The sequence below is a fragment of the Heterodontus francisci genome, chromosome 29, assembly GCF_036365525.1.
Source record: "Heterodontus francisci isolate sHetFra1 chromosome 29, sHetFra1.hap1, whole genome shotgun sequence".
Taxonomy (NCBI): domain Eukaryota; kingdom Metazoa; phylum Chordata; class Chondrichthyes; order Heterodontiformes; family Heterodontidae; genus Heterodontus; species Heterodontus francisci.
This window is the reverse complement of record NC_090399.1, coordinates 12,240,777-12,264,661: the sequence shown is the minus strand read 5'-3', so window position 1 is coordinate 12,264,661 and position 23,885 is coordinate 12,240,777. Positions and strand designations below refer to the sequence as shown.

Here is a 23,885-nt window from a genome sequence, read left to right as displayed (position 1 = left end):
GCAAACACGAGGGGACATAGCTTTAAGTTGAGGGGTGATAGATATAGGACAGATGTCAGAGGTAGTTTCTTTACACAGAGAGTAGTAGGGGCGTGGAACGCCCTGCCTGCAGCAGTAGTAGACTCGCCAACTTTAAGGGCATTTAAGTGGTCATTGGATAGACATATGGATGAAAATGGTATAGTGTAGGTCAGATGGTTTCACAGGTCGGCGCAACATCGAGGGCTGAAGGGCCTGTACTGCGCTGTAATGTTCTATGTTCTATGTTCTATGTTCTATGGTTGTGGTTGTTGGAGGTCAATCATCTGAGTTCCAGGACATCACTACAGGAGTTCCTCAGGGTAGTGTCCTAGGCCCAACCATCTTCAGCTACTTCATCAATGACCTTCCTTCAATCATAAGGTCAGAAGTGGGGATGTTCGCTGATGATTGCACAATGTTCAGCACCATTCGTGACTCCTCAGATACTGAAGCAGTCCATGCAGAAATGCAGCAAGACCTGGACAATATCCAGGCTTGGGCTGATAAGTGGCAAGTAACATTCGCGCCACACAAGCGCCAGGCAATGACCCTCTCCAACAAGAGAGAATCTAACCGTCTCCCCTTGACATTCAATGGCATTACCATCGCTGAATCCCTCAGTATCAACATCCTAGGGGCTACCATTGACCAGAAACTGAACTGGGGTAGCCATATAAATACCGTGGCTACAAGAGCAGGTCAGAGGCTAGGAATCCTGAGGCAAGTAACTCACCTCCTGACTCCCCAAAGCCTGTGCACCATCTACAAGGCACAAGTCAGGAGTGTGATGGAATACTCTCCACTTGCCTGGATGGGTACAGCTCCAACAACACTAAGAAGCTCGACACCATCCAGGACAAAGCAACCCGCTTGATTGGCACACCATCTACAAACATTCACTCCCTCCACCACCGACGCACAGTAGCAGCAGTGTGTACCATCTACAAGATGCACTGCAGCAATGCACCAAGGCTCCTTAGACAGCACCTTCCAAACTCGCGACCTCTACCAACTAGAAGGACAACAGCAGCAAATACCACCACCTGCAAGTTCCCCTCCAAGTCACACACCATCCTGACTTGCAACTATATCGCCGTTCCTTCACTGTTGCTGGGTCAAAATCCTGGAACTCCCTTCCTAACAGCACTGTGGATCTACCTACCCCAAATGGACTGCAGCGGTTCAAGAAGGCAGCTCACCACCACCTTCTCAAGGGCAATTAGGGATGGGCAATAAATGCTGGCATAGCCAGTGACGCCCACAGCCCATGAATGAATAAAAATAAAGGGGAAATATCCTTTCCACATGTACCCTGTCAAGACCCATCAGGATCTTATATGTTTTAATCAAATGGAGCATAAACCCCAGCGTTCATCAGTTGGACCGAATGGCCTGTTTCCTGTGCTGTACATTTGGTATAATTTACTAGCAAGAGTTTCGCTGCAGTGTTAATGGTACCTGTGCCTGTGTCTGCAGGTGATTATTCTGAACCATCCTGGTCAGATCAGTGCTGGTTACTCCCCTGTCATCGACTGCCACACTGCCCACATCGCCTGCACATTTGCGGAGCTGAAGGAGAAGATTGATCGGCGTTCTGGGAAGAAGTTGGAGGCCGATCCCAAAACCTTGAAGTCTGGCGATGCATGGTACTTGCACTCAGACAATTACAAGAAAGGTGTCGTGAACAAGGGCCTGTAAATCATTTTTGTAGACCTGACCAAGGCATTTGACACTGTGAGCAGAGATGGACTTTGGAAAATCCTTGAAATAGGAAATATTCACCAGACAATTACCTACTGCTTCCCTGTGATGTCACACCTCAATTTTTCTTTCCGAATGCGGGCTCTGAACGTACAGACTAGCTCCTGGTTAGTCCCACGCTGCTCTCGCTCCTTCCCGCTGTTCTCACAGTGAAGTCTCGCACTCTTCTGGGCCCTTCATCCCCTGCTCCACTCTCAATATTTCCTGTCAGTCTCACAGTGAAGTCTCACTCTCTTCTAGGCCCTTCATCCCCTGCTCCACTCTCGCTGTTTCCTGTCACTCTCGCAGTGAAATCTTGCTCTCTCCTGGGCTCTTTATCCCCGCTCCATTCTCAATTCTTCCCACCTGCATTTTGGGAGGACTAACAAGGCAGAGGGTTGGAGGGCCCTTGGTGTACTTGTCCATAGATCACTGACGGCAACAGCACAGATAGATAAGGTGGTTAGGAAGGCATATGGGATTCTTGCCTTTATTAGCTGAGGCATAGAATATAAGAGCAGGGAGGTTATGATGGAACTGTATAAAACGCTAGTTAAGCCACAGCTGGAGTACTGTGTACAGTTCTGGTCGCCACAGTGTAGGAAGGATGTGATTGCAATGGAGAGGGTGTAGAGGAGATTCACCAGAATGTTGCCTGGGCTGGAACATTTCAGCTATGAAGATAGACTGGATAGGCTAGGGTTCTTTTCCTTAGAGCAGAGAAGGCTGAGGGGGGACATGATTGAGGTATACAAAATTATGAAGGGTATAGATAGGAAGAAACTTTTTCCTTAGCGGAGGTGTCTATAACCAGGGGGCATAGATTTAAGGTAAGGGGTGGGAGGTTTAGTGAGGATTTGAGAAAACGTTTTTCACCCAGAGGGTGGTTGGAATTTGGAACCCATTGCCTGAGGAGGTGGTACAGGCAGGAACCCTCATAACATTTAAGAAGTACTTAGATAAACACTTGAAATGCCATAGCATACAAGGCTTCGAGCCAAGTGCTGGAAAATGGGATTGGAATAGATAGGTGCTTGATGGCCGGCACAGACACGATGGGTCGAAGGGCCAGTTTCTGTGCTGTATTACTCTATGACTCTATGACACCTCTCACACAGTGAAGTCTCCCTGTCTTGGCTCTTGCTGTTTCCCGCTGCTCTGGAAGCGAAGTCTCGTTCTCTCTTGGATACTTTATCCCCAGCTCCACTCCGCTGTTTCCCGCTGCTCTGGAAATCTACTACAAAATGCTAAATTTGAAGTAAAAGAAACCCCATAATAGTTTGAGAGCTCTACATATGAATAGCAATAGGCCATTCAGCTGCTCAAGCCTGTTACACATTCAATTAGATTGTGGTTGATCCGCCTTCACAGAATCACTGAATTGTTACAGCGCAGGAGGCCATTTGGCCCATTGTGTCTGCACTGGTTCTTCGAAAGAGCAATTCCCTCTGTTCCATTCCCCTGCCTTCTCCCCATAACCCTGCACATTCTTCCTTTTCATATAACAGTCCAATTCCCTTTTGGATGCTTCAATTGAACCTGCCTCCCCCACATTCTCAGGCAGTGCATTCCAGATCTTAACCACTCGCTGTGTGAAAAAGTTTTTCCTCATGCCACTTTTGCTTCTCTTTAAATCTGTGCCCTCTCGTTCTCGATTCTTTCATGAGTGGGAACAGTTTCTCTATGTCTACTCTGTCCAGACTCCTCATGATTTTGAATGCCTCTATCAAATCTCCTCTCAGCCTTCTCTTCTCCAAGGAAAACAATCTCAACTTCTCCAATTTATCTTCATAACTGAGATTCCTCATCTCTGGAACCATTCTCATGAATCTTTTCTGTACCCTTGTCAATGTCCTCTCATCTTTCCTCAAGTTCGACGCCCAGAACTGGACGCCATACTCCAACCAGCCGAACTACTGTTTTATACAAGTTCAACATAACTTCCTTGCTCTTGTGCTCTATGCTCCTATTAATAAAGTCCAGGATACTGTATGCTTTATTCATTGGTCCCTCAACCTGTCCTGCCACCTTCAAGGACTTAGACACTATATACCTAAGTGCCTCTGCTCCTGCACCCGTTTTAGAATTGTACCCTTTATTCTATATTGTCTCTCCATGTTCTTCCTATCAAAATAAATTGATTCCACATTCCTTAATATCCTTGCCTAACAAAAATCTATCGGTCAGTTTTGAAATTTACAATTGACTCCCCAGGCTTAAGAGCCTTTTCTTGAGACAGTTCCAGATTTACAGTAACCTTTGTGTAAAGAAGTGCTTCCTGACATCAGCCTGAATGGTCTAGATCTAATTTTAAGGATATGCCCCCTTGTTCTGGACTTCCTCCATCAGAGAAATAGTTTCTCTCTATCCATCCTTTCAAATCCTTTATCATCTTAAACACAGTTAGATCACCCGTTAATCTTCGATATTCAAGGGAATGAAAGTTCTGAGAATTTTCATTGATTAAACTAAATGGCATTTAATTTTCAGGTGCTTATGGTACAAAAATGACAAATTGATGTTCTTTGTTCAGGAGGAACTGCGAGCCTTAATGAAGCCGGTCCAGGACAAGAAGAAGGAATGTGATGCTGTAAAAAGTGATTATGAGAAAACATTATCCCATATTCAGGTATATTTGATGTCACTTTGTTCTATATTTTCCAGTTGAAGCATTGACTGTCCATTTTCAAAATAAAATCTCACTTTCTCACTTTAGAAAATCATTGAATTATCACAGACGCATCCGCTGTGATCATAAGATCATAAGAAATAGTAGAGGAGTAGGCCATTCGGCCCCTTGAGCCTGCTCAACCATTTGATAAAATCATGGCAGATTTGATTGTGGCCTTAACTCCACTTTCCTGCCAACTTCCTATCAACTCCTGACTCACTTGTCGATCAAAAATCTGACAAACTCAGCCTTTAGATTTTTTTCTTTAGATTTTGAGATACAGCACTGAAACAGGCCCTTCGGCCCATCGAGTCTGTGCCGACCATTAACCACCCACTAATCCTACACTAATCCCATATTCCTACCACATCCTCACCTGGCCCCTATATTCCCCTACCTATACTAGGGGCAATTTATAATGGCCAATTTACCTATCAACCTGCAAGTCTTTTGGCTGTGGGAGGAAACCGGAGCACCCGGAGGAAACCCACGCAGACACAGGGAGAACTTGAGAACTCCACACAGGCAGTACCCAGAATTGAACCCGGGTTGCTGGAGCTGTGAGGCTGCGGTGCTAACCACTGTGCCACTGTGCCGCCTTAAATATATTCAATGACCCAGCCTCCACTGCTCACCGGGGTAAAGAATTCCAAAGATTAACAACCCCCTGAGGGAAGAAATTCTTCCTCATCTCCATCCTAAAAGGGAGACTCCTAACTTTTGAACTATGCCCCATAGTTCTAGATTCCCCCATAAGGGGAAACATCATTTCAGCATTTATCCTGTCAAGCCCCCTCAGAATCTTATACTTTTTTTTTATTCATTCATGAGATGTGGGCATCGCAGACCAGGCCAGCACTTATCGCCCATCCCTAATTGCCCTTGAACTGAGTGGCTTGCTGGGCCATTTCGAGGGCATGTAAGAGTCAACCACATTGCTGTGGATCTGGAGTCACATGTAGGCCAGACCAGGTAAGGACAGCAGATTTCCTTCCCTAAAGGACATTAGTGAACCAGATGGGTTTTTACAACAATCAACAATGGTTTCATGGCCATCATTAGACTAACTTTAAATTCCAGATTTATCAATTGAATTCAAATTTCACCTTCTGCTGTGGTGGGATTCGAACCCATGTTCCCAGAGCAATACCTGGGTCTTTGGGTTACTAGTCCAGTGTTTAATTCTTCTAAAGTCCAATGAGTACAGGCCCAACCTGCTCAATCTTTCCTCATAAGACAACCCTTCATTCCAGGAATCAGCCTAGTGAACCTTCTCTGAACTGCTTCCAGTGCAAGTATATCTCTCCTTAAGTAAGGAGACCAAAACCATACAGAAAACTCTAGGTACGGTCTCACCAATGTCCTGTACAGTTGTAGCAAGGCTTCCCTATTTTTATACTCCATCCCCCTTGCAACAAATGTCAACATTCTAAGGAAAATACTTGTTGTACTTGCATGCTAATGTTTTGTGATTCATGTACAAGGACACCTAGATCCCTCTGTACCGTAGCATTCTGCAGTCTCTCTCCATGTAAATAACATTTTGCCTTTCTATTCTTCCAGTCAAAGTGGACAACCTCGCATTTTCCCACATTATACTCCCATTTGCCAAATTTTTGTCCACTCACTTAACCTATCTATATGTGTTTGCAGACACTTTGTGTCCTCCTCACAACTTGCTTTCCTACCTATCTTTGTATCGTTCACCAATTTGGCTACAATTCACTCAGTCTCTTCATCCAAGTCATTAATATAGATCGTAAATTGTTGAGGCCACAGCACTGATCCCTGTGGTACTCCACTAGTCAGTTTGCCAACCTGAAAATGCCCCATTTATCCTGACTCTGTTTCCTGCCAATCCTCTATCCTTGCTATTATATTAACCCCAACGCCATGAGCTCTTATCTTGTGCTGTAACCTTTAAAGTGGCACATTATCAAATCCCTTTTGGAAATCCAAATACACTACATATACTGGTTCTCCTTTATCCATCCTGTTTGTTACATCCTCAAAGAGCGCTATTAAATCTTGTCAAAAATGATTTCCCTTTCATAAAGCCATTTTGACTCTGCCGAATTGTATTATGATTTTCTAAATGTCCTGCTACTACTTCCTTTATAATGGATTCTAGCATTTTCCCAATGACAGATGTTAGGCTAACTGACCTATAGTTTCTGCTTTCTGTCTCCCTCCTTTCTTGAATAGAGGTGTTGCATTTGCAGTTTTCCAATCCGCTAGGACCTTTCCAAAAACTAGGGGATTTAGGAAGATTACAACCAATGCATTCACTATCTCTGCAGCTACTTCCTTTAAAACCCGAGGATACAGGCTATCAGGTCCTTATCAGCCTTTTTAGTCCCATTAATTTTCCTAGTACTTTTTCTCTAGTGACAGTGATTGTTTTAAGTTCCGCCCTTCCTTTGCCTCTTTTACTGTCTGTTTTTATATTTCTTGCTAGTTTACTCTCATACTCTGTGACAATACACCCGAGTTAAAGAAAATACAGCATCATGATCCTCTGTTGGAGCTCCCTCTTCTGAAATGAATTATCATCTGGTCTCCATTAACTAGATTTCACTGCATCAGGCAATGTTTTTCTCTATAATATTCATATGAAAAGAACTGCACAATGCTCTTAAAATTCTCATTTATTTTTTTCAATTTCTCTGTTATGTTTCAAAGGACCAAGGTGTAAATACAGAGAAACAGATTAAAGCAGAATTTGAAAAACTTCACCAGTTTCTCCGTGAGGAAGAGAGGATTGTGTTGCAAGATCTGAAACTGGAGAAAGAGAAAAACAGTCAGGAGATGAAGGAGAGGATTGAGAAGATCACAAAGGAAATCTCATCGCTTTCAGCCACTGTTCAGAATATTGAACAAGAGCTGAGGGAACAGAACAGCATCAAGTTTTTAATGGTACAAGAACACATGAAATAGGAGCAGAAATAGACCATATGGCCCATTGAGCCTGTTCCACCATTCAATATGATCATGGCTGATCTTGGGCTTCAATTCCACTTTCTTGCCCGTTCCCCATATCCTTGATTCCCTACGAGGCCAAAATTCTATCTATCCCAGCCTTAAAAGTATTTAATGATGGAGCATCCACAACCTTCTGGGGTAGAGAATTCCAAAGATTCACAACCCTCTTGAGTGTAGTAATTTCTCCTCATCTCAGTCCTGAATGATTGACCCCTTATCCTGAGACTGTGTCCCCATGTTCTAGATTCCCCGAACAGTGGGAACAATCTCTCAGCTTCGACCCTATCGAGCCCTTTCAGAATCTTGTGTGGTAGATGTTTATTTATTTGTTTTTGTTTCTTCTGTCCCTTCTTTGACACTGTCTTTGAGATTGTGCATGCCTTGCCATCAAAGCCTAGATTTACAGCACAGAAACAGGCCATTCAGCCTAACAGGTCCATGTCGGTGATTATGCTGCATACGAGCCTCCTCCACCCTTTGTCATCTAATTCCATCAACATATCCTTCTATTCCTTTCTCCCTCATGTTAATCTAGCTTCCCCTGAAATGCATACATCTTGTAGTAATTAGTTTCACATTCCAACCACTCTCTGAGGAAAGAAGTTTCTCCTGACTGGAATGGAATTAATAGTGACTTTCTTATATTTATGACCCCACATTCTGGTTTCTCCTACAAGCGGAAACATTTTCCCTATGTTTGTCCTATCAAACCCTTTCATGATGAGGTCACCCCTCAGTCTTTTCTCTACTGAATAGAGCCCCAACCTTTTCACCCTTTCAGGCATAACCTGTCAGTTCTGATGGCAACTTCTGGATTTCCACATTTCACTGTGCATGTGCGGACTCCAGAAGTTGTTGAGAGTTTCAGAGGAGTACTGACGGTGAATGCTAGCAGTTTTGCCATCAATACTAATGCAAAATCCATGACACCTTCTCTGCTTCTCACAGCTATCCCTGCAGAAGTGAACTGCAGTTACCAGTGAATGCAGTACTGGCAGCCCTTTACATATGGCGCCAGCAGTTGCTGCCTCATCCGCCAGCTCTCAGCATGCTTCTATGCTCTGAATGTATGGTCCCCGCGCCTACCTACTGTTAATTGGCTGGCTGGCGGAAGATCGCGCGTGACCGGCCGCTGGCCATTCGAACGGAGTCAGCACCTGCTTCTGGTCCTGAAGTTGGCTTCAAAATTCAGCCCATTGAACACTGTTTCTCTCTCTGTAGATGCTGCTAGACCTGCTGAGCATTTCCAGCATTTTTTGTTTTTATTTCAAATTTCCAGCATCTGCAATAATTTACTTTTGTATTTACATAAACAATTTGAGCTTGAAAGCGTAGTACAATTTCAAAATTTGCAGATGATACCAAATTGGAAGGTATAGTCAATACAAAGAAGGATTGCGCCAAAATACAGGAAGACATTAATAAACTTGCAGAATGGACATGCATATGGCAAATGAATTTCAATATAGATATTGTGAGGCAGGAAGAATAAAGGGGCCACATACGCCTTGGAAAATAAGTGTCTAAATGGGGTAGAGCAGGGTTGTCCAACCTTTTTGCGTGGGGAACCACATTACAATTTTTGTCTTACATAGGGGGCCAGTGAGACAACTTTCTTTGGCCTCCTTGTCTTGAGAGACAATGGGTAAGAGCCTAGAGGTAGTCAATGGTTTGTGGAGCAGCGCATGGAGTGGCTATAAAGGACAATTCTAGAGTGACAGATTCTTCCACAGGCGCTGCAGATAGAATTGGTTGTTGGGGCTGTGACACAGTTGGCTCTGTCCTTATACTTCTGTCTCTTTTCCTGCCAACTGCTAAGTCTCTTTGAATCACCTCTCTTTAGTACCACCTTTATAACTGTCCGCCAGCTCTGGCGATCGCTGGCAACTGACACCCATGACTTGCGGTCAATGTCGCAGGACTTCATGTCACGATGTTGGCTGCCTCGAGGACTTCTGCGTTGGAGATACGGTCCTGCCATTTGATGCCAAGGATTCTCTGGAGCCAGCGGAGATGGAATAAGTTGAGATGTTGCTCTTGGCTGACATACGTTGTCCAGGCTTTGCTGCTGTAGAGCAAGGTACTGAGGACACAGGCTTGAAACACTCGGACTTTTGTGTTCCGTGTCAGTGCGACATTTTCCCACACCCTCTTGGCCAGCCTGGACACAACCTTTCCCATGTGCTTGTTGATTTCTGCATCGAGAGACAAGGTACTGGTGATAGTTGAGCCTAGGTAGGTGAATTCTTGAACCACTTCCAGAGCCTGGTCGCCAATATTGATGGATGGAGCATTTCCGACGTCCTGTCCCATATGTTCGTTTTCTTCAGGCTGAGGGTTAGGCCAAATTCGTTGCAGGCAGCCACAATCCTGTTGATGAGTCTCTGCAGACACACTTCCATGTGGAATGTTAATGAAGCATCATCAGCAAAGAGGAACTCCCTGATGAGGACTTTCTGTACTTTGGTCTTCGCTCTAAGATGGGCAAGGTTGAACAACTTGCCATCTGATCTTGTGTGGAGGAAAATTCCTTCTTCTGAAGACTCAAATGCATGTGAGAGCAGCAGTGAGAAGATGATCCCAAACAGTGTAGGTGCGAAAACACAACCCTGTTTCACGCCACTCAGGATAGGAAAGGGGTCTGATGAGGCACTGCTGTGCTGAATTGTGCCTTTCATATTGTCATGGAATGAGGTGATGATACTTAGTAGCTTTGGTGGACATCCGATCTTTGCTAGTAGTCTGAAGAGACCACGTCTGCTGAAGAGGTCAAAGGCTTTGGTGAGATCTATGAAGGCAATGTAGAGGGGCATCTGCTGTTCACGGCATTTCTCCTATAGCTGGTGAAGAGGGAACAGCATGTCAATGGTGAATCTCTCTGCTCGAAAGGGTAGATACGCTCAGCCAGCTTCTGGACCCTGTTTAAAATGACTCGAGTGAAGGCGTTCCCCACTATGCTGAGCAAGGAGATTCCACAGTAGTTGTTGCAGTCACCGCGGTCACTTTTGTTTTTATAGAGGGTGATGATATTGGCATTGCGCATGTCCTGTGGTACTGCTCCGTCATCCCAGCACAGGCAAAGCAGTTCTTGGAGTGCTGAGAGTATAGCAGACTTGGCACTCTTGATTATTTCAGGTGTAATGCTGTCCTTTCCAGGGGCTTTTCCACTGGCTAGAGAATCAATGGCATGACTGAGTTCCGATTTTATTGGCTGTTCATCCAGCTCATCCATGATTGGCAGAGACTGGGCTGTATTGAGAGCAGTATCAGTGACAACATTTTCCCTGGAGTACAGTTCTAGGTAGTGCTCCACCCAGTGGTCCATTTGCTTGTGTTGGTCAGTGATTGTTTCCCCAGTTTGGACTTGAGGGGGGGGGGCGATCTTCTTGATGGGGGGTGGTGGGCCCAAAAACTCTCTTAATGCCACCATACATTCCTCTGATGTTTCCGGTGCCGGAGGCCAGCTGAATACGACTGCACAGGTGTTGCCAGTAGTCATTTGCACCGCGCCTGGCTGTTCTTTGCGTGGTATTTTTGGCGGCTTTAAGGCTAAGGATGTTAACTCGCTGGGGGCTTTCTTGTAGTTCAGTGTAACAGTGCGCTTAGCGGCTATAACAGGTTCCATCTCTTCAAACTGAGATTGAAACCAGTCTGCATTCTGCTTCTCAAATTTGTCAAAGGTGGTTATTGTTGAGTCTCTGATGCAGGCCCACTTGGTCTCTGCATCCCCTGCACAAATATTTTGAAGGGCTTTTTCAAGTGAATTAAGAAACTTTTGTGACAGCTGTGGGTAAGAAATTCTGTTCGTGTTGATGTGCGGGCGGCCCTTCTGCTTGGAGTGATGTAGCTTCTTTGGTTTGAGTCTAACTTTGCTGCACACCAGGGAGTGGTCGGTGTCACAGTCCGCACTGGAAGCTGCGTATGATTTGAACACTGTTTATTGAGGCTCGCTTTGTGACAATGAGGTGTCAACGACATGATCTTGGGTGTCTCCATGAAACCTGGTGACAGAGTTTAGTTTGAAAGAGCCAGTTGGTGATGCAGAGGTTGTGATAGGTACACAACTCCAGCAGTCTCTGTCCATTCTCATTCATCCTTCCAATGCCATAGTGCCCAAGGCAGGAGGGCCATGAGTCATGGTCGGCCCCAACCCTGGCGTTAAAGTCCCCCAGCAGGAATAAATGTTTGGTATGAGGAATGCTACTAATGATATTATGGAGTTCCTCATAGAACTGGTCTTTAACTTCAGGTGGGGAGCAGAGTGTTGGTGCATAGATGCTGAGTAGGTGTACTGGACCGGAGGCGGTGAGCAGTCGGATGGACAGTATGCGTCCAGAGCCATTTGTAGGTGGCTCAATCATGCTGAGCAAAGAGTTGCTGATGGCAAAGCCCACTCCATGCTGTCTTGGTTCTTCAGGAACCCTACCCTGCCAGTAGAAGGTGTAGTCTTGCTCTCTTAATGATGTGCTTGCAGGGTGGTGTGTCTGCTGAAGTGCTGCAATGTCCACATTGAGTCTACTGAGCTCATTGTTAATGATGGCGGTCTTCCGAGAGTCGTAGATTTGTGTAAGGTCTTCCAACAGCCCAGGACACATTGCAATGACGTTCCAGCTTGCAAAACGAAGGACTGGTACCTTCTTGCCTTTTTTTGTTGTGCTGCTTGTTGCGGTATTACAGTCCACTTGTCAGGCAATGACCTTGAGCTCCAAGTACCCATTGAAACAGGTGGACTCTGGCAGGACAGAACATTTCTGAGCGGGGCTGCCCGGTTTGAGGTGGGTGGTAGCCGTCCAGTGAGACGCGATGAGTGCCACTGACAAAGGCAACCCGTGGCGCCCAATCTCTACGCTAATTGAGCTGGACTTAAAACCCGTAACTGCTGCCTTCCATGTTGTTTCAGTCACTGTGAGGCGACTATGGAGTGACCTCTCCATGGCGCATGCCTGGGCGGAATGTAGGAATGTTGTGAGTTGCCCAAGTGTCAAAACCCCCCTCTTGGCCTTCCTAGTGGGGTCCAAGGGAGTGCAGAGCATGATGTATGGCACCAGTATGGCTGCAGGAACTGCTGGAAACATGCCAAAGGTGACACACGAGCACCTTAGGGGTTCTGTTAGAGTTTACTCCCTTCACCTTAGTCTCTCCCGAGATGCCCACAAGGCAATGGGGTTGTTAGCTCGTATCCCTGAGCAGGGGCCCTAACAAGTAAAGATAAAGACATTAAAAAATTATCTTAGTATCAATCAAAACAACAACAAAGGTGCATTTCTGTGAAGAAGCTTTCTCGTCACTATGTTGGACACTGATTTAGTGAGATACCTGGCATTTTGTTTGCTTGCATAAGTAGTCAATATTTTCCCGCACACTTGTATAGATGCAGTGTTCCAGATAGATGGTCATCTGGCAGGAGTGATCTTGATCACTCTCTCTCCCTCTGTCCCCATATTTGAGTCCCCCCTCTCTGTATCCCTCTCTCTCTGTTGTCCTCACACTCTCTGTTCCCCTCTCTCTGTTCCCCTTTCTCTCTCTGTCTCCTCCTCTGTGTCCTCTTTCTCTCCCTCTCTGATCCTCCCCTCTTTGATCTCCCCCTCTCTGATCCCCCCCCCTCTCTCTGATCTCTCCCTCTCTGATTCCCCTTACTCTGTCTCTGATCCCCCGCCTCTCTCTTTCTCTGATCCCTCTCTCTCTCTGATCCCCCTCTCTCTCTGATCCCCCCCTCTCTCTGATCTCCCCTCTCCCTGATCCCCTCCTCTCTCCCTCTGATCCCTCTCTCTCTCCCTCTGACCCCTTTCTCTCTCCCTCTGAAACCCCCTCTCTCCCTCTGGTCCCCCTCTCTCTCTCTGATCCCCTCTCTGTCCCCCCTTTCTCTCTTTCTCTGTCCCCCTTTCTTTCTCTGTTCCCCCTTTTGCTATCTCTCTGTCCCCCTTTCTCTCTCTCTCACTGCCCCCCTTTCTCTCTCTCTCTCTGTCCTCCCTTTCTCTCTCACTGTCCTCCTTTTCTCTCTCTCTCTGATCCCCCCTTTCTCTCTGATCCCCCCTGTCTCTCTCGCCCCCCATCCCCCTCTGACTCTGATCCCCCTCTCTCTCTGATCCCCACGCATTCTCTTTGACACCCTTTCTCTCTCTGATCCCCTCACTCTCTCTGATCCCCCCTCTCTCTCTCTGATGCCCCTCTCTCTCTGTTCCCCCTTCTGTCTCTCTGCCCCCTTTCTCTCTCTCTCTCCATTCCCCCTTCTCTCTGTTCCTCCTTTCTCTCTCTCTGTCCCCCCTTTTCTCTCTCTCTCTGTCACCCCCTTTCCCTCTCTTTGTTTCCCCCCTGCTTCTCTCCCTCTGTCCCTCTCTCTGTGTTCCGCCCCAACTCTCTGTATCCTCTATATCCTGCTGTATCCTCTGACAATCCTCATCATTATCTGCAACTCCACCAACCTTTGTGTCGTCCGTAAACTTACTAATCAGACCAGCTACATTTTCGTCCAAATCATTTATATATACTACAAACAGCAAAGGTCCCAGCACTGATCCCTGCGGAACACCACTAGTCACATCCCTCCATTCAGAAAAACACCCTTCCACTGTTACCCTCTGTCTTCTATGACCGAGCAAGTTCTGTATCCATCTTGCCAGCTCACCTCTGATCCCGTGTGACTTCACCTTTTGTACCAGTCTGCCATGCGGGACCTTGTCAAAGGCTTTACTAAAGTCCATATAGACAACATCCACTGCCCTTCCTTCATCAATCATCTTCGTCACTTCCTCAAAAAACTCAATCAAATTAGTAAGACACGACCTCCCCTTCATAAAACCATGCTGTCTCTCGCTAATAAGTTCGTTTGTTTCCAAATGGGAGTAAATCCTGTCCCGAATAATCTTCTCTAATAGTTTCCCTACCACTGACGTAAGGCTCACTGGCCTATGATTTCCTGGATTATCCTTGCCACCCTTCTTAAACAAAGGAACAACATTGGCTATTCTCCAGTCCTCTGGGACCTCACCTGTAGCCAATTAGGATGCAAAGATTTCTGTCAAGGCCCCAGCAATTCCTTCCCTTGTCTCCCTCAGTATTCTAGGGTAGATCCCATCAGGCCCTGGGGACTTATCTACCTTAATGCTTTGCAAGACACCCAACACCTCCTCCTTATTGATAATGAGATGACTGAGACTATCTGCACTCCCTTCCCTAGGCTCATCATCCACCAAGTCCTTCTCTTTGGTGAATACTGATGCAAAGTACTCATTTAGCACCTCACCCATTTCCTCTGGCTCCACGCATAGATTCCCATCTCTGCCCTTGAGTGGGCCAACCCTTTCCCTGGTTACCTTCTTGCTCTTTATATATGTATAAAAAGCCTTGGGATTTTCCTTAATCCTGTTTGCCAATGACTTTTCATGACCCCTTTTAGCCCTCCTAACTCCTTGCTTAAGTTCCTTCCTACTGTCTTTATATTCCTCAAGTGCTTCATCTGTTCCTAGCCTTCCAGCCCTTACAAATGCTTCCTTTTTCTTTTTGACTAGGCTCACAATATCCCGTGTTATCCAAGCTTCCCAAAACTTGCCAAACTTGTCTTTCTTCCTCACAGGAACATGCTGGTCCTGGATTCTAATCAGCTGACGTTTGAAAGACTCCCACATGTCAGATGTTGATTTACCCTCAAACAGCCGCCCCCAATCTAAATTCTTGAGATCCTGCCTAATATTGTTATAATTAGCCTTCCCCCAATTTAGCACCTTCACCCGAGGACTACTCTTATCCTTATCCACAAGTACCTTAAAACTTATGGAATTATGGTCACTGTTCCCGAAATGCTCCCCCACTGAAACTTCGACCACCTGGCCGGGCTCATTCCCCAATACCAGGCCCAGAATGGCCCCATCCCGAGTTGGACTATCTACATACTGTTTCAAGAAGCCCTCCTGGGTGGTCCTCACAAATTCTGCCCCATCCAAGCCCCTAGCACTAAGCGAGTCCCAGTCAATATAGGGTAAGTTAAAATCACCCACCACCACAACCCTGTTACCTTTACATCTTTCCAAAATCTGTCTACATATCTGCTCCTCTACCTCCCGCTGGCTGTTGGGAGGCCTGTAGTCAACCTCCAACATCGTGACTGCACCCTTCCTATTCCTGAACTCCACCAAAATTGCCTCGCTGCATGACCCCTCTGAGTTGTCCTCCCGCAGTACAGCTGTGATATTCTCCTTAACCAGTAATGGAACTCCCCCACCCCTTTTACATCCCCCTCTATCCCGCCTGAAGTTTCTAAAGCCTGGAACATTTAGCTGCCAATCCTGCCCTTCCCTCAACAAGTCTCTGTAATAGCAACAACATCATATTTCCAAGTACTAATCCAAGCTCTAATTTCATCTGCCTTACCTGTTATACTTCTTGCATTGAAACAAATGCACTTCAGACCACCAGTCCCGCTGTTCTCAGCAACATCTCCCTGCCTGCTCTTCCTCTTAGTCCTACTGGCCTTATTTACTATGTCCTCCTCATTTATTTCACTAGCTGTCCTACTGCTCTGGTTCCCACGCCCCTGCCACACTAGTTTAAACCCTCCCAAGTGACGCTAGCAAACCTTGCAGCCAGGATATTCGTGCCCCTCCAGTTTAGATGCAACCCGTCCTTCTTGTACAGGTCCCATCTGTCCCTGAAGAGAGCCCAATGGTCCAGATATCTGAAACCCTCCCTTCTACACCAGCTGCTCAGCCACGTGTTTAGCTGCACTATCTTCCTATTTCTAGCCTCACTGGCACGTGGCACAGGGAGTAATCCAGAGATTACAACCCTAGAGGTCCTGTTTTTTAACTTACTACCTAACTCCCTAAACTTCCCCTGCAGGACCTCATCACTCTTCCTGCCTATGTCATTGGTACCGATGTGTACCACAACCTTTGGCTGTTCACCCTCCCCCTTCAGAATGCCACCTTTCCGTTCAGAGACATCCTTGACCCTGGCACCAGGGAGGCAACATACCCATCCTGGAGTCTCTTTCATGTCCACAGAAGCGCCTATCTGTGCCCCTGACTATAGAGTCCCCGATAACTATTGCTCTTCTGCGCTTTGTCCCTCCCTGCTGAACAACAGTGCCAGCCGTGGTGCCACTGCTCTGGCTGCTGCTGTTTTCCCCTGATAGGCCATCCCCCCCAACAGTATCCAAAACGGTATACTTGTTAGACAGGGGGATGGCCACAGGGGATTGCTGCACTGACTGCCTGCCCCTTCTAGCGGTCACCCATCTATCTGCCTGCACCTTGGGTGTAACCACTTCTCTAAAACTCCTGTCTATGACACTTTCTGCCACCTGCATGCTCCTAAGTGCATCCAGTTGCCGCTCCAACCGATCCATGCAGTCTTAGAGGAGCTGCAACTGGGTACACTTCCTGCAGATGTAGTCCTCCGGAACGCTGGAAGCGTGACGGACTTCCCACATCTCACAGGTGCACTTCACCCCTCTAACTGTCATTTCTCGCACTAATTAGTTAATTAATATAAAATAAATAAATACTTATTAAATCCTTACTAAATTATGATACACTTAACTATGTGGTCCCTTGTGCTAGATTTCTACAATAAATACTAAATGCTAACTAAATACAGTAATCTCCTCCCTCTGGTTTAGTTACTTATTAGTTAATTAGTGTTTTAATCAATTTTTATCAGTTTTATTTTCAAATTCGGTACAGATTCCCTACTAGCCAATCAGGTCACAGCTTCCCTGTGACGTCACTTTTTCAGTTTTCTTTCCCCACCCGAGGTAACCTGGAACTCCGCCCTCCGGGTCTGCATGACCCTCTGAGAAAACATTCCTCCTCATCTCTGTCTTAAATGGGTGACCCCCTTATTTTTGAACAGTGACCCCAAGTTTTGTTTCAGTTTTTATTTCAGATTTCCAGCATTTGCAGTATTTTGCTTTTAATTTAGGGATAAATGGGTCATTTTCGGGATGGCAAGCTGTAAGCAGTGGAATGCCATGGGGATCAGTGCTGGGGTCTTAACTATTTACAATCTATATGAATGACTTGGATGAAGGGAAGGAATGTATGATAGCTAAATTTGCTGAAGACACAATGATAGGTAGGAAAGTAAGAAGGGCATTAGATAGATCAAGTGAGTGGACAATAATTTGGCAGATGGAGTATAACGTGGGAAAATGTGAACTTGTCCACTTTGGCAGGAAGAATAGAAAAGCAGTGTAATATTTGAATGGAGACTGCAGAACTCTGTGGTACAGAGGGATCTGGGTGGCCTGGTACATGAATCAGAAAACATTAGTATGCAGGCACAGCAAGTGATTAGAAAGACAAATGGAATGTTGTTTATTGCAAGGGAAAATCGAGTATAAAAGCAGGAAAGTGTTGCGACAGCTGTACAGAACCTTAGCTAGATTGCATCTGGAGTACTATGCATAGTTTTGGTCTAATTACATTAGAAGCAGTTCAGAGACAGTTCACTCAACTGATTCTTGGAACGAAGGGGTTATCTTATGAGGAAAGGTTAAGCAGTGGCCTATACCCACTGGAGTTTAGAAGAATAAGAGGTCTTATTGAAACATATGAGATCCAGAGGGGACTTGATAAGGTGGATGCTGAGAGGATGTTTCCCCTTTTGGGGGACTCTACAACTAAGGGACATAGTTTCAAAATTAGGAATCTCCCATATAAGACAGAGATGAGTAGAATTTTCACCTCTCAGAGGGTCATTAGTCTATGGAATTCTCTTCCCCCAGAAAGCTGCAAAGGTTGGGTCATTGAATGTATTCAAGGCTGAATTAGACAGGTCTTTGATCAACAAGGGAGTCCAGGGTTATGGGGGATCAGCAGGAAAGTGGAGTTGAGGTCACAATCAGATGAATCATGATCTGATCAAATAACAGAATTGTCTCAAAGGGCTGAATGGCCTACTCCTGTTCCTAATTCTTGTGAATTATAGCTCAATGAGTTGTGTTGTGCAGTCAGATCGAGTCGGTGGTAACACTGTGGAGTAACTCACAGTACAGTGAGGACAGAAAGAGGCAGTGCTATGACTTTGTATATTTTATATGGAATTGCATGGAATATAGAGTCCATGCTGGCATTTATGCTCCACTCGAACCTCCTTCTATCTTTCCTTATCTAACTCTATCAGCATAGCTCTCTATTCCCTTCCCCTTAAATGCATGTACACTATTCACCTCAACCACTCGCTGTGACAGCAAGTTCCAAATTCTGACCACTCCCTGCATAAAGTTTTTTTTTCTGAACTCCCTACTTGATTTCTTGGTGACTATCGTATACTGATGGTCTCTAGTTTTGCTCCTTCCCACAAGTGGAAACACTTTCTGTGTCTACTTTATCAAAACCCTTTATAATTTTAAAGATCTCTATGGTCTCTTAGGTCAGCGCTCAATCTTCTCTTCTCAAAAGTAGAGAGACCCAGCCTGTTCATCCTTTCCTGATAGGCAGGATCTTGCATTTTTGGTACCATCCTACATGTAAAATGTACTTTTCTTCAGAATCTAGTCCTACATTTTTGTGATAAATGTTCTCCAAAATATAAACATTAATAATTGTTTTTGTTCCACAGAAAATTTTGGAAACAAAGAAAAGGTATAATTTACACACTTGATTTGAGTTGATTTTTCTAAGGTATTTCTCACCAACTCTCGAATGATGGAACACTGACCTTTATCTCCTGTTTCAGAGTGAAGCGAACTCTCCCAGAGCCACAGAAGGTTTACCCTTTAATAAATGTGGGGAGGTACATTGGGTCACTGCAGTACAGAGTGTGGAAAAAGATGCTGACAGTGATTAATCCAGGTGGGTGTGAGCTTCCTGATACCAGCTATTAAACAGCTCTCTATTATTAGTAGAAGAAACCTGTGATTAGATTTCAGTCAGTTTTCTGTTAAAATATATCACTGGCAGATCTGCTTCCATTTGACATTTTTGCTGAATAATTACCCAGGCCCAGAAATTCCACTGAAGGTGTTTTTGGGGCAGATGTAGGATATGCTGAACCTCTGACTGACTCATGGATGTGTCCCTGACCCTGTCCTAAATCCTAGAGTCTTGGGGATTTCCATATTGTGAGTCCATTTCCATTGCTATTTCCCACTCGAATAGGGAGACAGCTTTAGGTGGGACTAGACTGGTCAGAAATGTAAGGGACAGGAGGGAGCTACATTGGAAAACTGAACAATGCTGCTGCATTTTGAAAGCTCACGATCAATCAGCGATTGATTACATTTGGAAATAGAATTTTGATAATGTTAAACACCTCCACAACTCCCCCTACCCACCACCATGCACCCCCCCCCCCCCCCCCCCCCCCACTGCCCCGGCCCATGTCTTCGGCAACACTGGACACCAGGGCCACAGGAAGCAAAGGCAGTAAATTCTCTTAACAGGAAATGAGATAATTGCTTGGAAAGAAGCATATTAATTGAGTGGGACAATGACTCTTGTTTATCTGGAACTAGAAACATAGGAGCAGGAGTAGGCCATTCAGCCCATCGAGCCTGTTCCACCATTCAATTAGATCATGGCTGATCATCGTCCTCAACACCACTTTCCCTCGCTATCGCCATATCCCTTGATGTCATTCGTATCCAGATACCTATTGATTTCTGTCTCGAACATGTTCAATGATTGAGCTTCCACAGCCATCTGTGGTAGAGAATTCCAAAGATTCACCACCCTCTGAGTGAAGAAATTCCTCCTCATCTCAGTTTTAAATGGATACTCCTATTTCTGAGACTATGTCCCCTGGTTCTAGACTCACCAGCCAGGGGGAACATCCACCATGTCACACCCTGTAAGAATTTGTAAGTTTCAATGAGATCACCTCTCATACCTCGAAACTCTAGAGAATACAGGCCCAGTTTCCTCAATTTCTCCTCATATGACAATCCCGCCATCCCAGGGATTAGTGTGGTGAACCTCTGTTATACTCCCTCTATGGAAAGTATATCCTTCCTTAGATAAGCAAACCAAAACTGTACACAATACTCCAGGAGCAGTTTCACCAAGGTTCTATACAATTGCAGCAAGATTTACTCCTGTAATCAAAACCCGTTGTGATGAAGGCCAACATACCATTTGCCTTGCTAATTGCTTGCTGCACCTGCATGCTAGCTTTTAATGACTCATGAACAAGGACACCCAGGTTGCCTTGGACATCAACACTTCCCAACCTCTCATCAGTGAAGAAATACTCTTTCCGTTGTTTCTACCAAAGTCGATAACTTCACACTTATTCACATTATATTCCATCTTCCATGTTCTTGCCCATTCACTTTGTCTGTCCAAGTCCCCTTGAAGCCTCCTTGCATCCTCCTCACAACTTACATTCCCACCTTGTTTTGTTTTATCAGCAAATTTGGAAATATTACATCTGGTCTCCACATCCAAATTATTTATATAGATTGTGAATAGCTGTGGCCCCAGCACTGATCCTTGCGGTGCCCCACTATAACAGCCTGCCATCCTGAGAATGACCCTTTTTGCCCAATTCTCTGCATTCTGTCTGTTAACCAATTCTCAATCCATACCAGTATATTACCCCAATCCTATGTTCTTTAATTGTGTTTATTAACCTTCTGTTTAGGACCTTATCAAAAGCTTTCTGAAAATCCAAATACAGTACATCCACTGATTCTCCTTTATCTATGCTACTAGTAACCTCCTCAAAAAACTCCAACAGGTTTGTCAAACATGATTTCCCTTTCATAAATCCATGCTGACTCTGCCAAATCATATAATTATTTTCTAAGTGTCCAGTTAACATTCGTTATATTAAATTCTAACATTTTCCCTACTACTGACATGAAACTAACAGGTCTGTAGTTCTTCGTTCTCTTCCCTGTCCCCACCCCCTTCTTAAATGTTGGGGTTACATTTGCTACTTTCCAGTCTGCAGGAACCTTTCCAGAATCTTCAGAATTTTGAAAAGATAACCACCAATGCATCCATTATCTTAATAACCACTTCCTTCAACACTCTGGGATGAAGGTCATCTGGCCCAGGGTATTAAACAACCTTCAATCCAGTTAATGTTTTGAGTACTACCTCTTTATTAATACTAATTTCTTTCAGTTCCTCATTTCACAAGTCCTTTGGTTCCCTAGTATTTCTGGGAGATTTTCTGTATCTTCTGCCGTGAAGGCAGACACAAAGTAATTCTTTACTTTCTCTGTCATTTCCCCATTCTCCTGTGTCTTTTCCTTTTCACATACTTAAAGAAGCTTTTATAATCTACCTTTATGTTTCTCACTAGCTTGCATTCATTTTCTGTTTTCCCTTTCTTTATCAGTTTCTTGGTCATCCTTTGATGGATTCGAAATTGTTTCCAATCCTCGGGCTTACCACTTTTTCTGGCAACCTTATAAGACTCTTCCTTTGATCTAATGCAATCTTTAACTTCTTTTGTTAACCATGATTAATTCATCTTTCCTGTTGGGTTTTTGTGCCTTATATGAATGTATATTTGTTGTAGACCATGTAATACTTCTTTAAATACTAGCCATTGCCTGTCTACGATCAAATCTTTTCATGTATTTCCCAATCCACCATAGCCAACTTGCCCCTCATACCGTCATAATTTCCTTTGTTTAGATTTAAGACCCTAGTTTCAGAATGAACTATATCACTTTCAAATTTAATGTAAAATTCTATCATATTATGGTGACTATTTCCCAAAGACCCCTTTACAGCAAGGTTGTTAATTAGCCCTTTCTCATTCCATAATACTAAATCTAGAAGAGCTTGATCCTTAACTGGTTCTTCAATGTACTGCTCCAGAAACCCATCTTGTACACACTCCAGGAATTCATCCTCCACAGCATTAGTGCTGATTAGGTTTACCCAGTGTATATGTAAATTGAACTCACCCATTATTACTGTATCACCCATGTTGCATGCACCTCTAATTTCCTGATTTATACTGTGCCCAACATTACCACTACTGTTTGGTGCCCTATAAACAACTCCTACCAATGTTTTCTGCCCCTTGCTGTTTCTTAGCTACAGCCAAATTTGTTCGACATCTTGATCCTTCAATCTAAGATCCTCTCTCATTAATGTACTGATCTCGTCCTTTATTAAGAGTTCTTCCCCACCTCCTTTTCCTTTTTGGATATCCTTCCTAAATGATAAATATCCTTGAATTTTCAGTTCCCAGTCTTGGTCACTCTGTAACCATGTCTTTATAATAGCAATTAAATCATATCCATTTACCTCTGTTTGTGCCTTGAAATCACCTTGTTGTGAATGCTGCATGCATTCAGGTAGAGTGCCCTTAACATTGTCTTTTTCACATTATTCTGCATTCTGATCGTATTTGTTGCTTGCCTTCACTTCCTCTGTCTTCTAATTCTGCTTACTACTTTCCTACTTCCGGTTATCAGCTTTGCTTCGCTCCAATCCTCCCTTCCTGTCACAGTCAGATTATCAACTCCCTTATTGCTACCTTGCCCTATTGCCTTCTCCTCTTTCTGTAAATTATCACATCTTCCCTCACTTGATCCCTTACCCCCACCATTTAGTTTAAAACCATCTCGACTGCCCTAGTTATATGACTCACCAGAACACTGGTCCCAGCATGGTCCAGATGAAGACCATCCTAATGGTGCAGCTCCTACTCTCCCTAGAACTGGTGCCAATGCCCCATGAATCAAAACCCATTTCTCCCACACCAATCTTTCAGCCATGCATTTAACTCTCTAATCTTATTTACCCTACTCCAATTTGCTCGTGCCTCAGGTAATAATCCAGAGATTATTACCTTTGAGGTTCTGCTTTTTAATTTAGCCCCTTGCTACTCATACTCTCTATGCAGAACCTCTTTCCTAGTCCTATGTTGTAGGTACTCATGTGGACCACGACAACTGGATCCTTCCCCCCACCCCCCTACTGCAAGATCCCCTCCAGCCCTGAACAGATGTCCCGAACCCTGGCACCGAGCAGGCAACATGACCTTCTGAACTCTTGCTCTTGGCCACAGAGAACTGTGTCTATCCCCCTGACTATATTATCTTCTAAGCCCACTACATTCTTATTTACTCCCCACGCTTGAATGGCTTCCTTTACCATGGTGCCATGGTCACTTCGCTCATCCACCCTGCAGCCCTCGCTCTCATCCATGCAAGCTTAAAGAACCTCAAACATGTTGGACAATTGCAAAAGCCAAGGCTCCTCTACGTCCTTCTGGATCCTCTTACCTGCCTCACTCGCAGTCACACCTTCCTGTCCCTGACTACTGACCAAATCAGAAGACGCTATCCTATATGGTGTGACTGCCTTCTGAAACAAAGTGTCCAAGTAACTTCCTCCTCCCTGATGCATCAGTGTCTGTAGCTTGGCCTCTAGCTGATCTACTGTGATCCAAAAACTCTTCAAGATGCAGACACTTACTGTAGATGTGGTTGCCGTGGATCACACTGGTTTTCACCAGGTCCCACATGCTACAGCTTCAACACATCACCTGCCTTGCTAACTTT

The 23,885-nt window shown here is 44.8% G+C and overlaps 1 protein-coding gene across 1 annotated transcript in view; it reads left to right on the top strand.

Moving 5' to 3' along the window:
* Positions 1–23,885, top strand: part of LOC137345683 (zinc-binding protein A33-like) — a 52,121-nt gene that overhangs the window by 24,263 nt on the left and 3,973 nt on the right. Inside the window, exons 3-6 of the mRNA XM_068008948.1 lie at positions 4,295–4,390; positions 7,115–7,348; positions 18,974–18,996; positions 19,091–19,206. Of these exons, the coding sequence (XP_067865049.1) occupies positions 4,295–4,390; positions 7,115–7,348; positions 18,974–18,996; positions 19,091–19,206 (469 nt within the window). The remainder of the gene's footprint in view (positions 1–4,294; positions 4,391–7,114; positions 7,349–18,973; positions 18,997–19,090; positions 19,207–23,885) is intronic.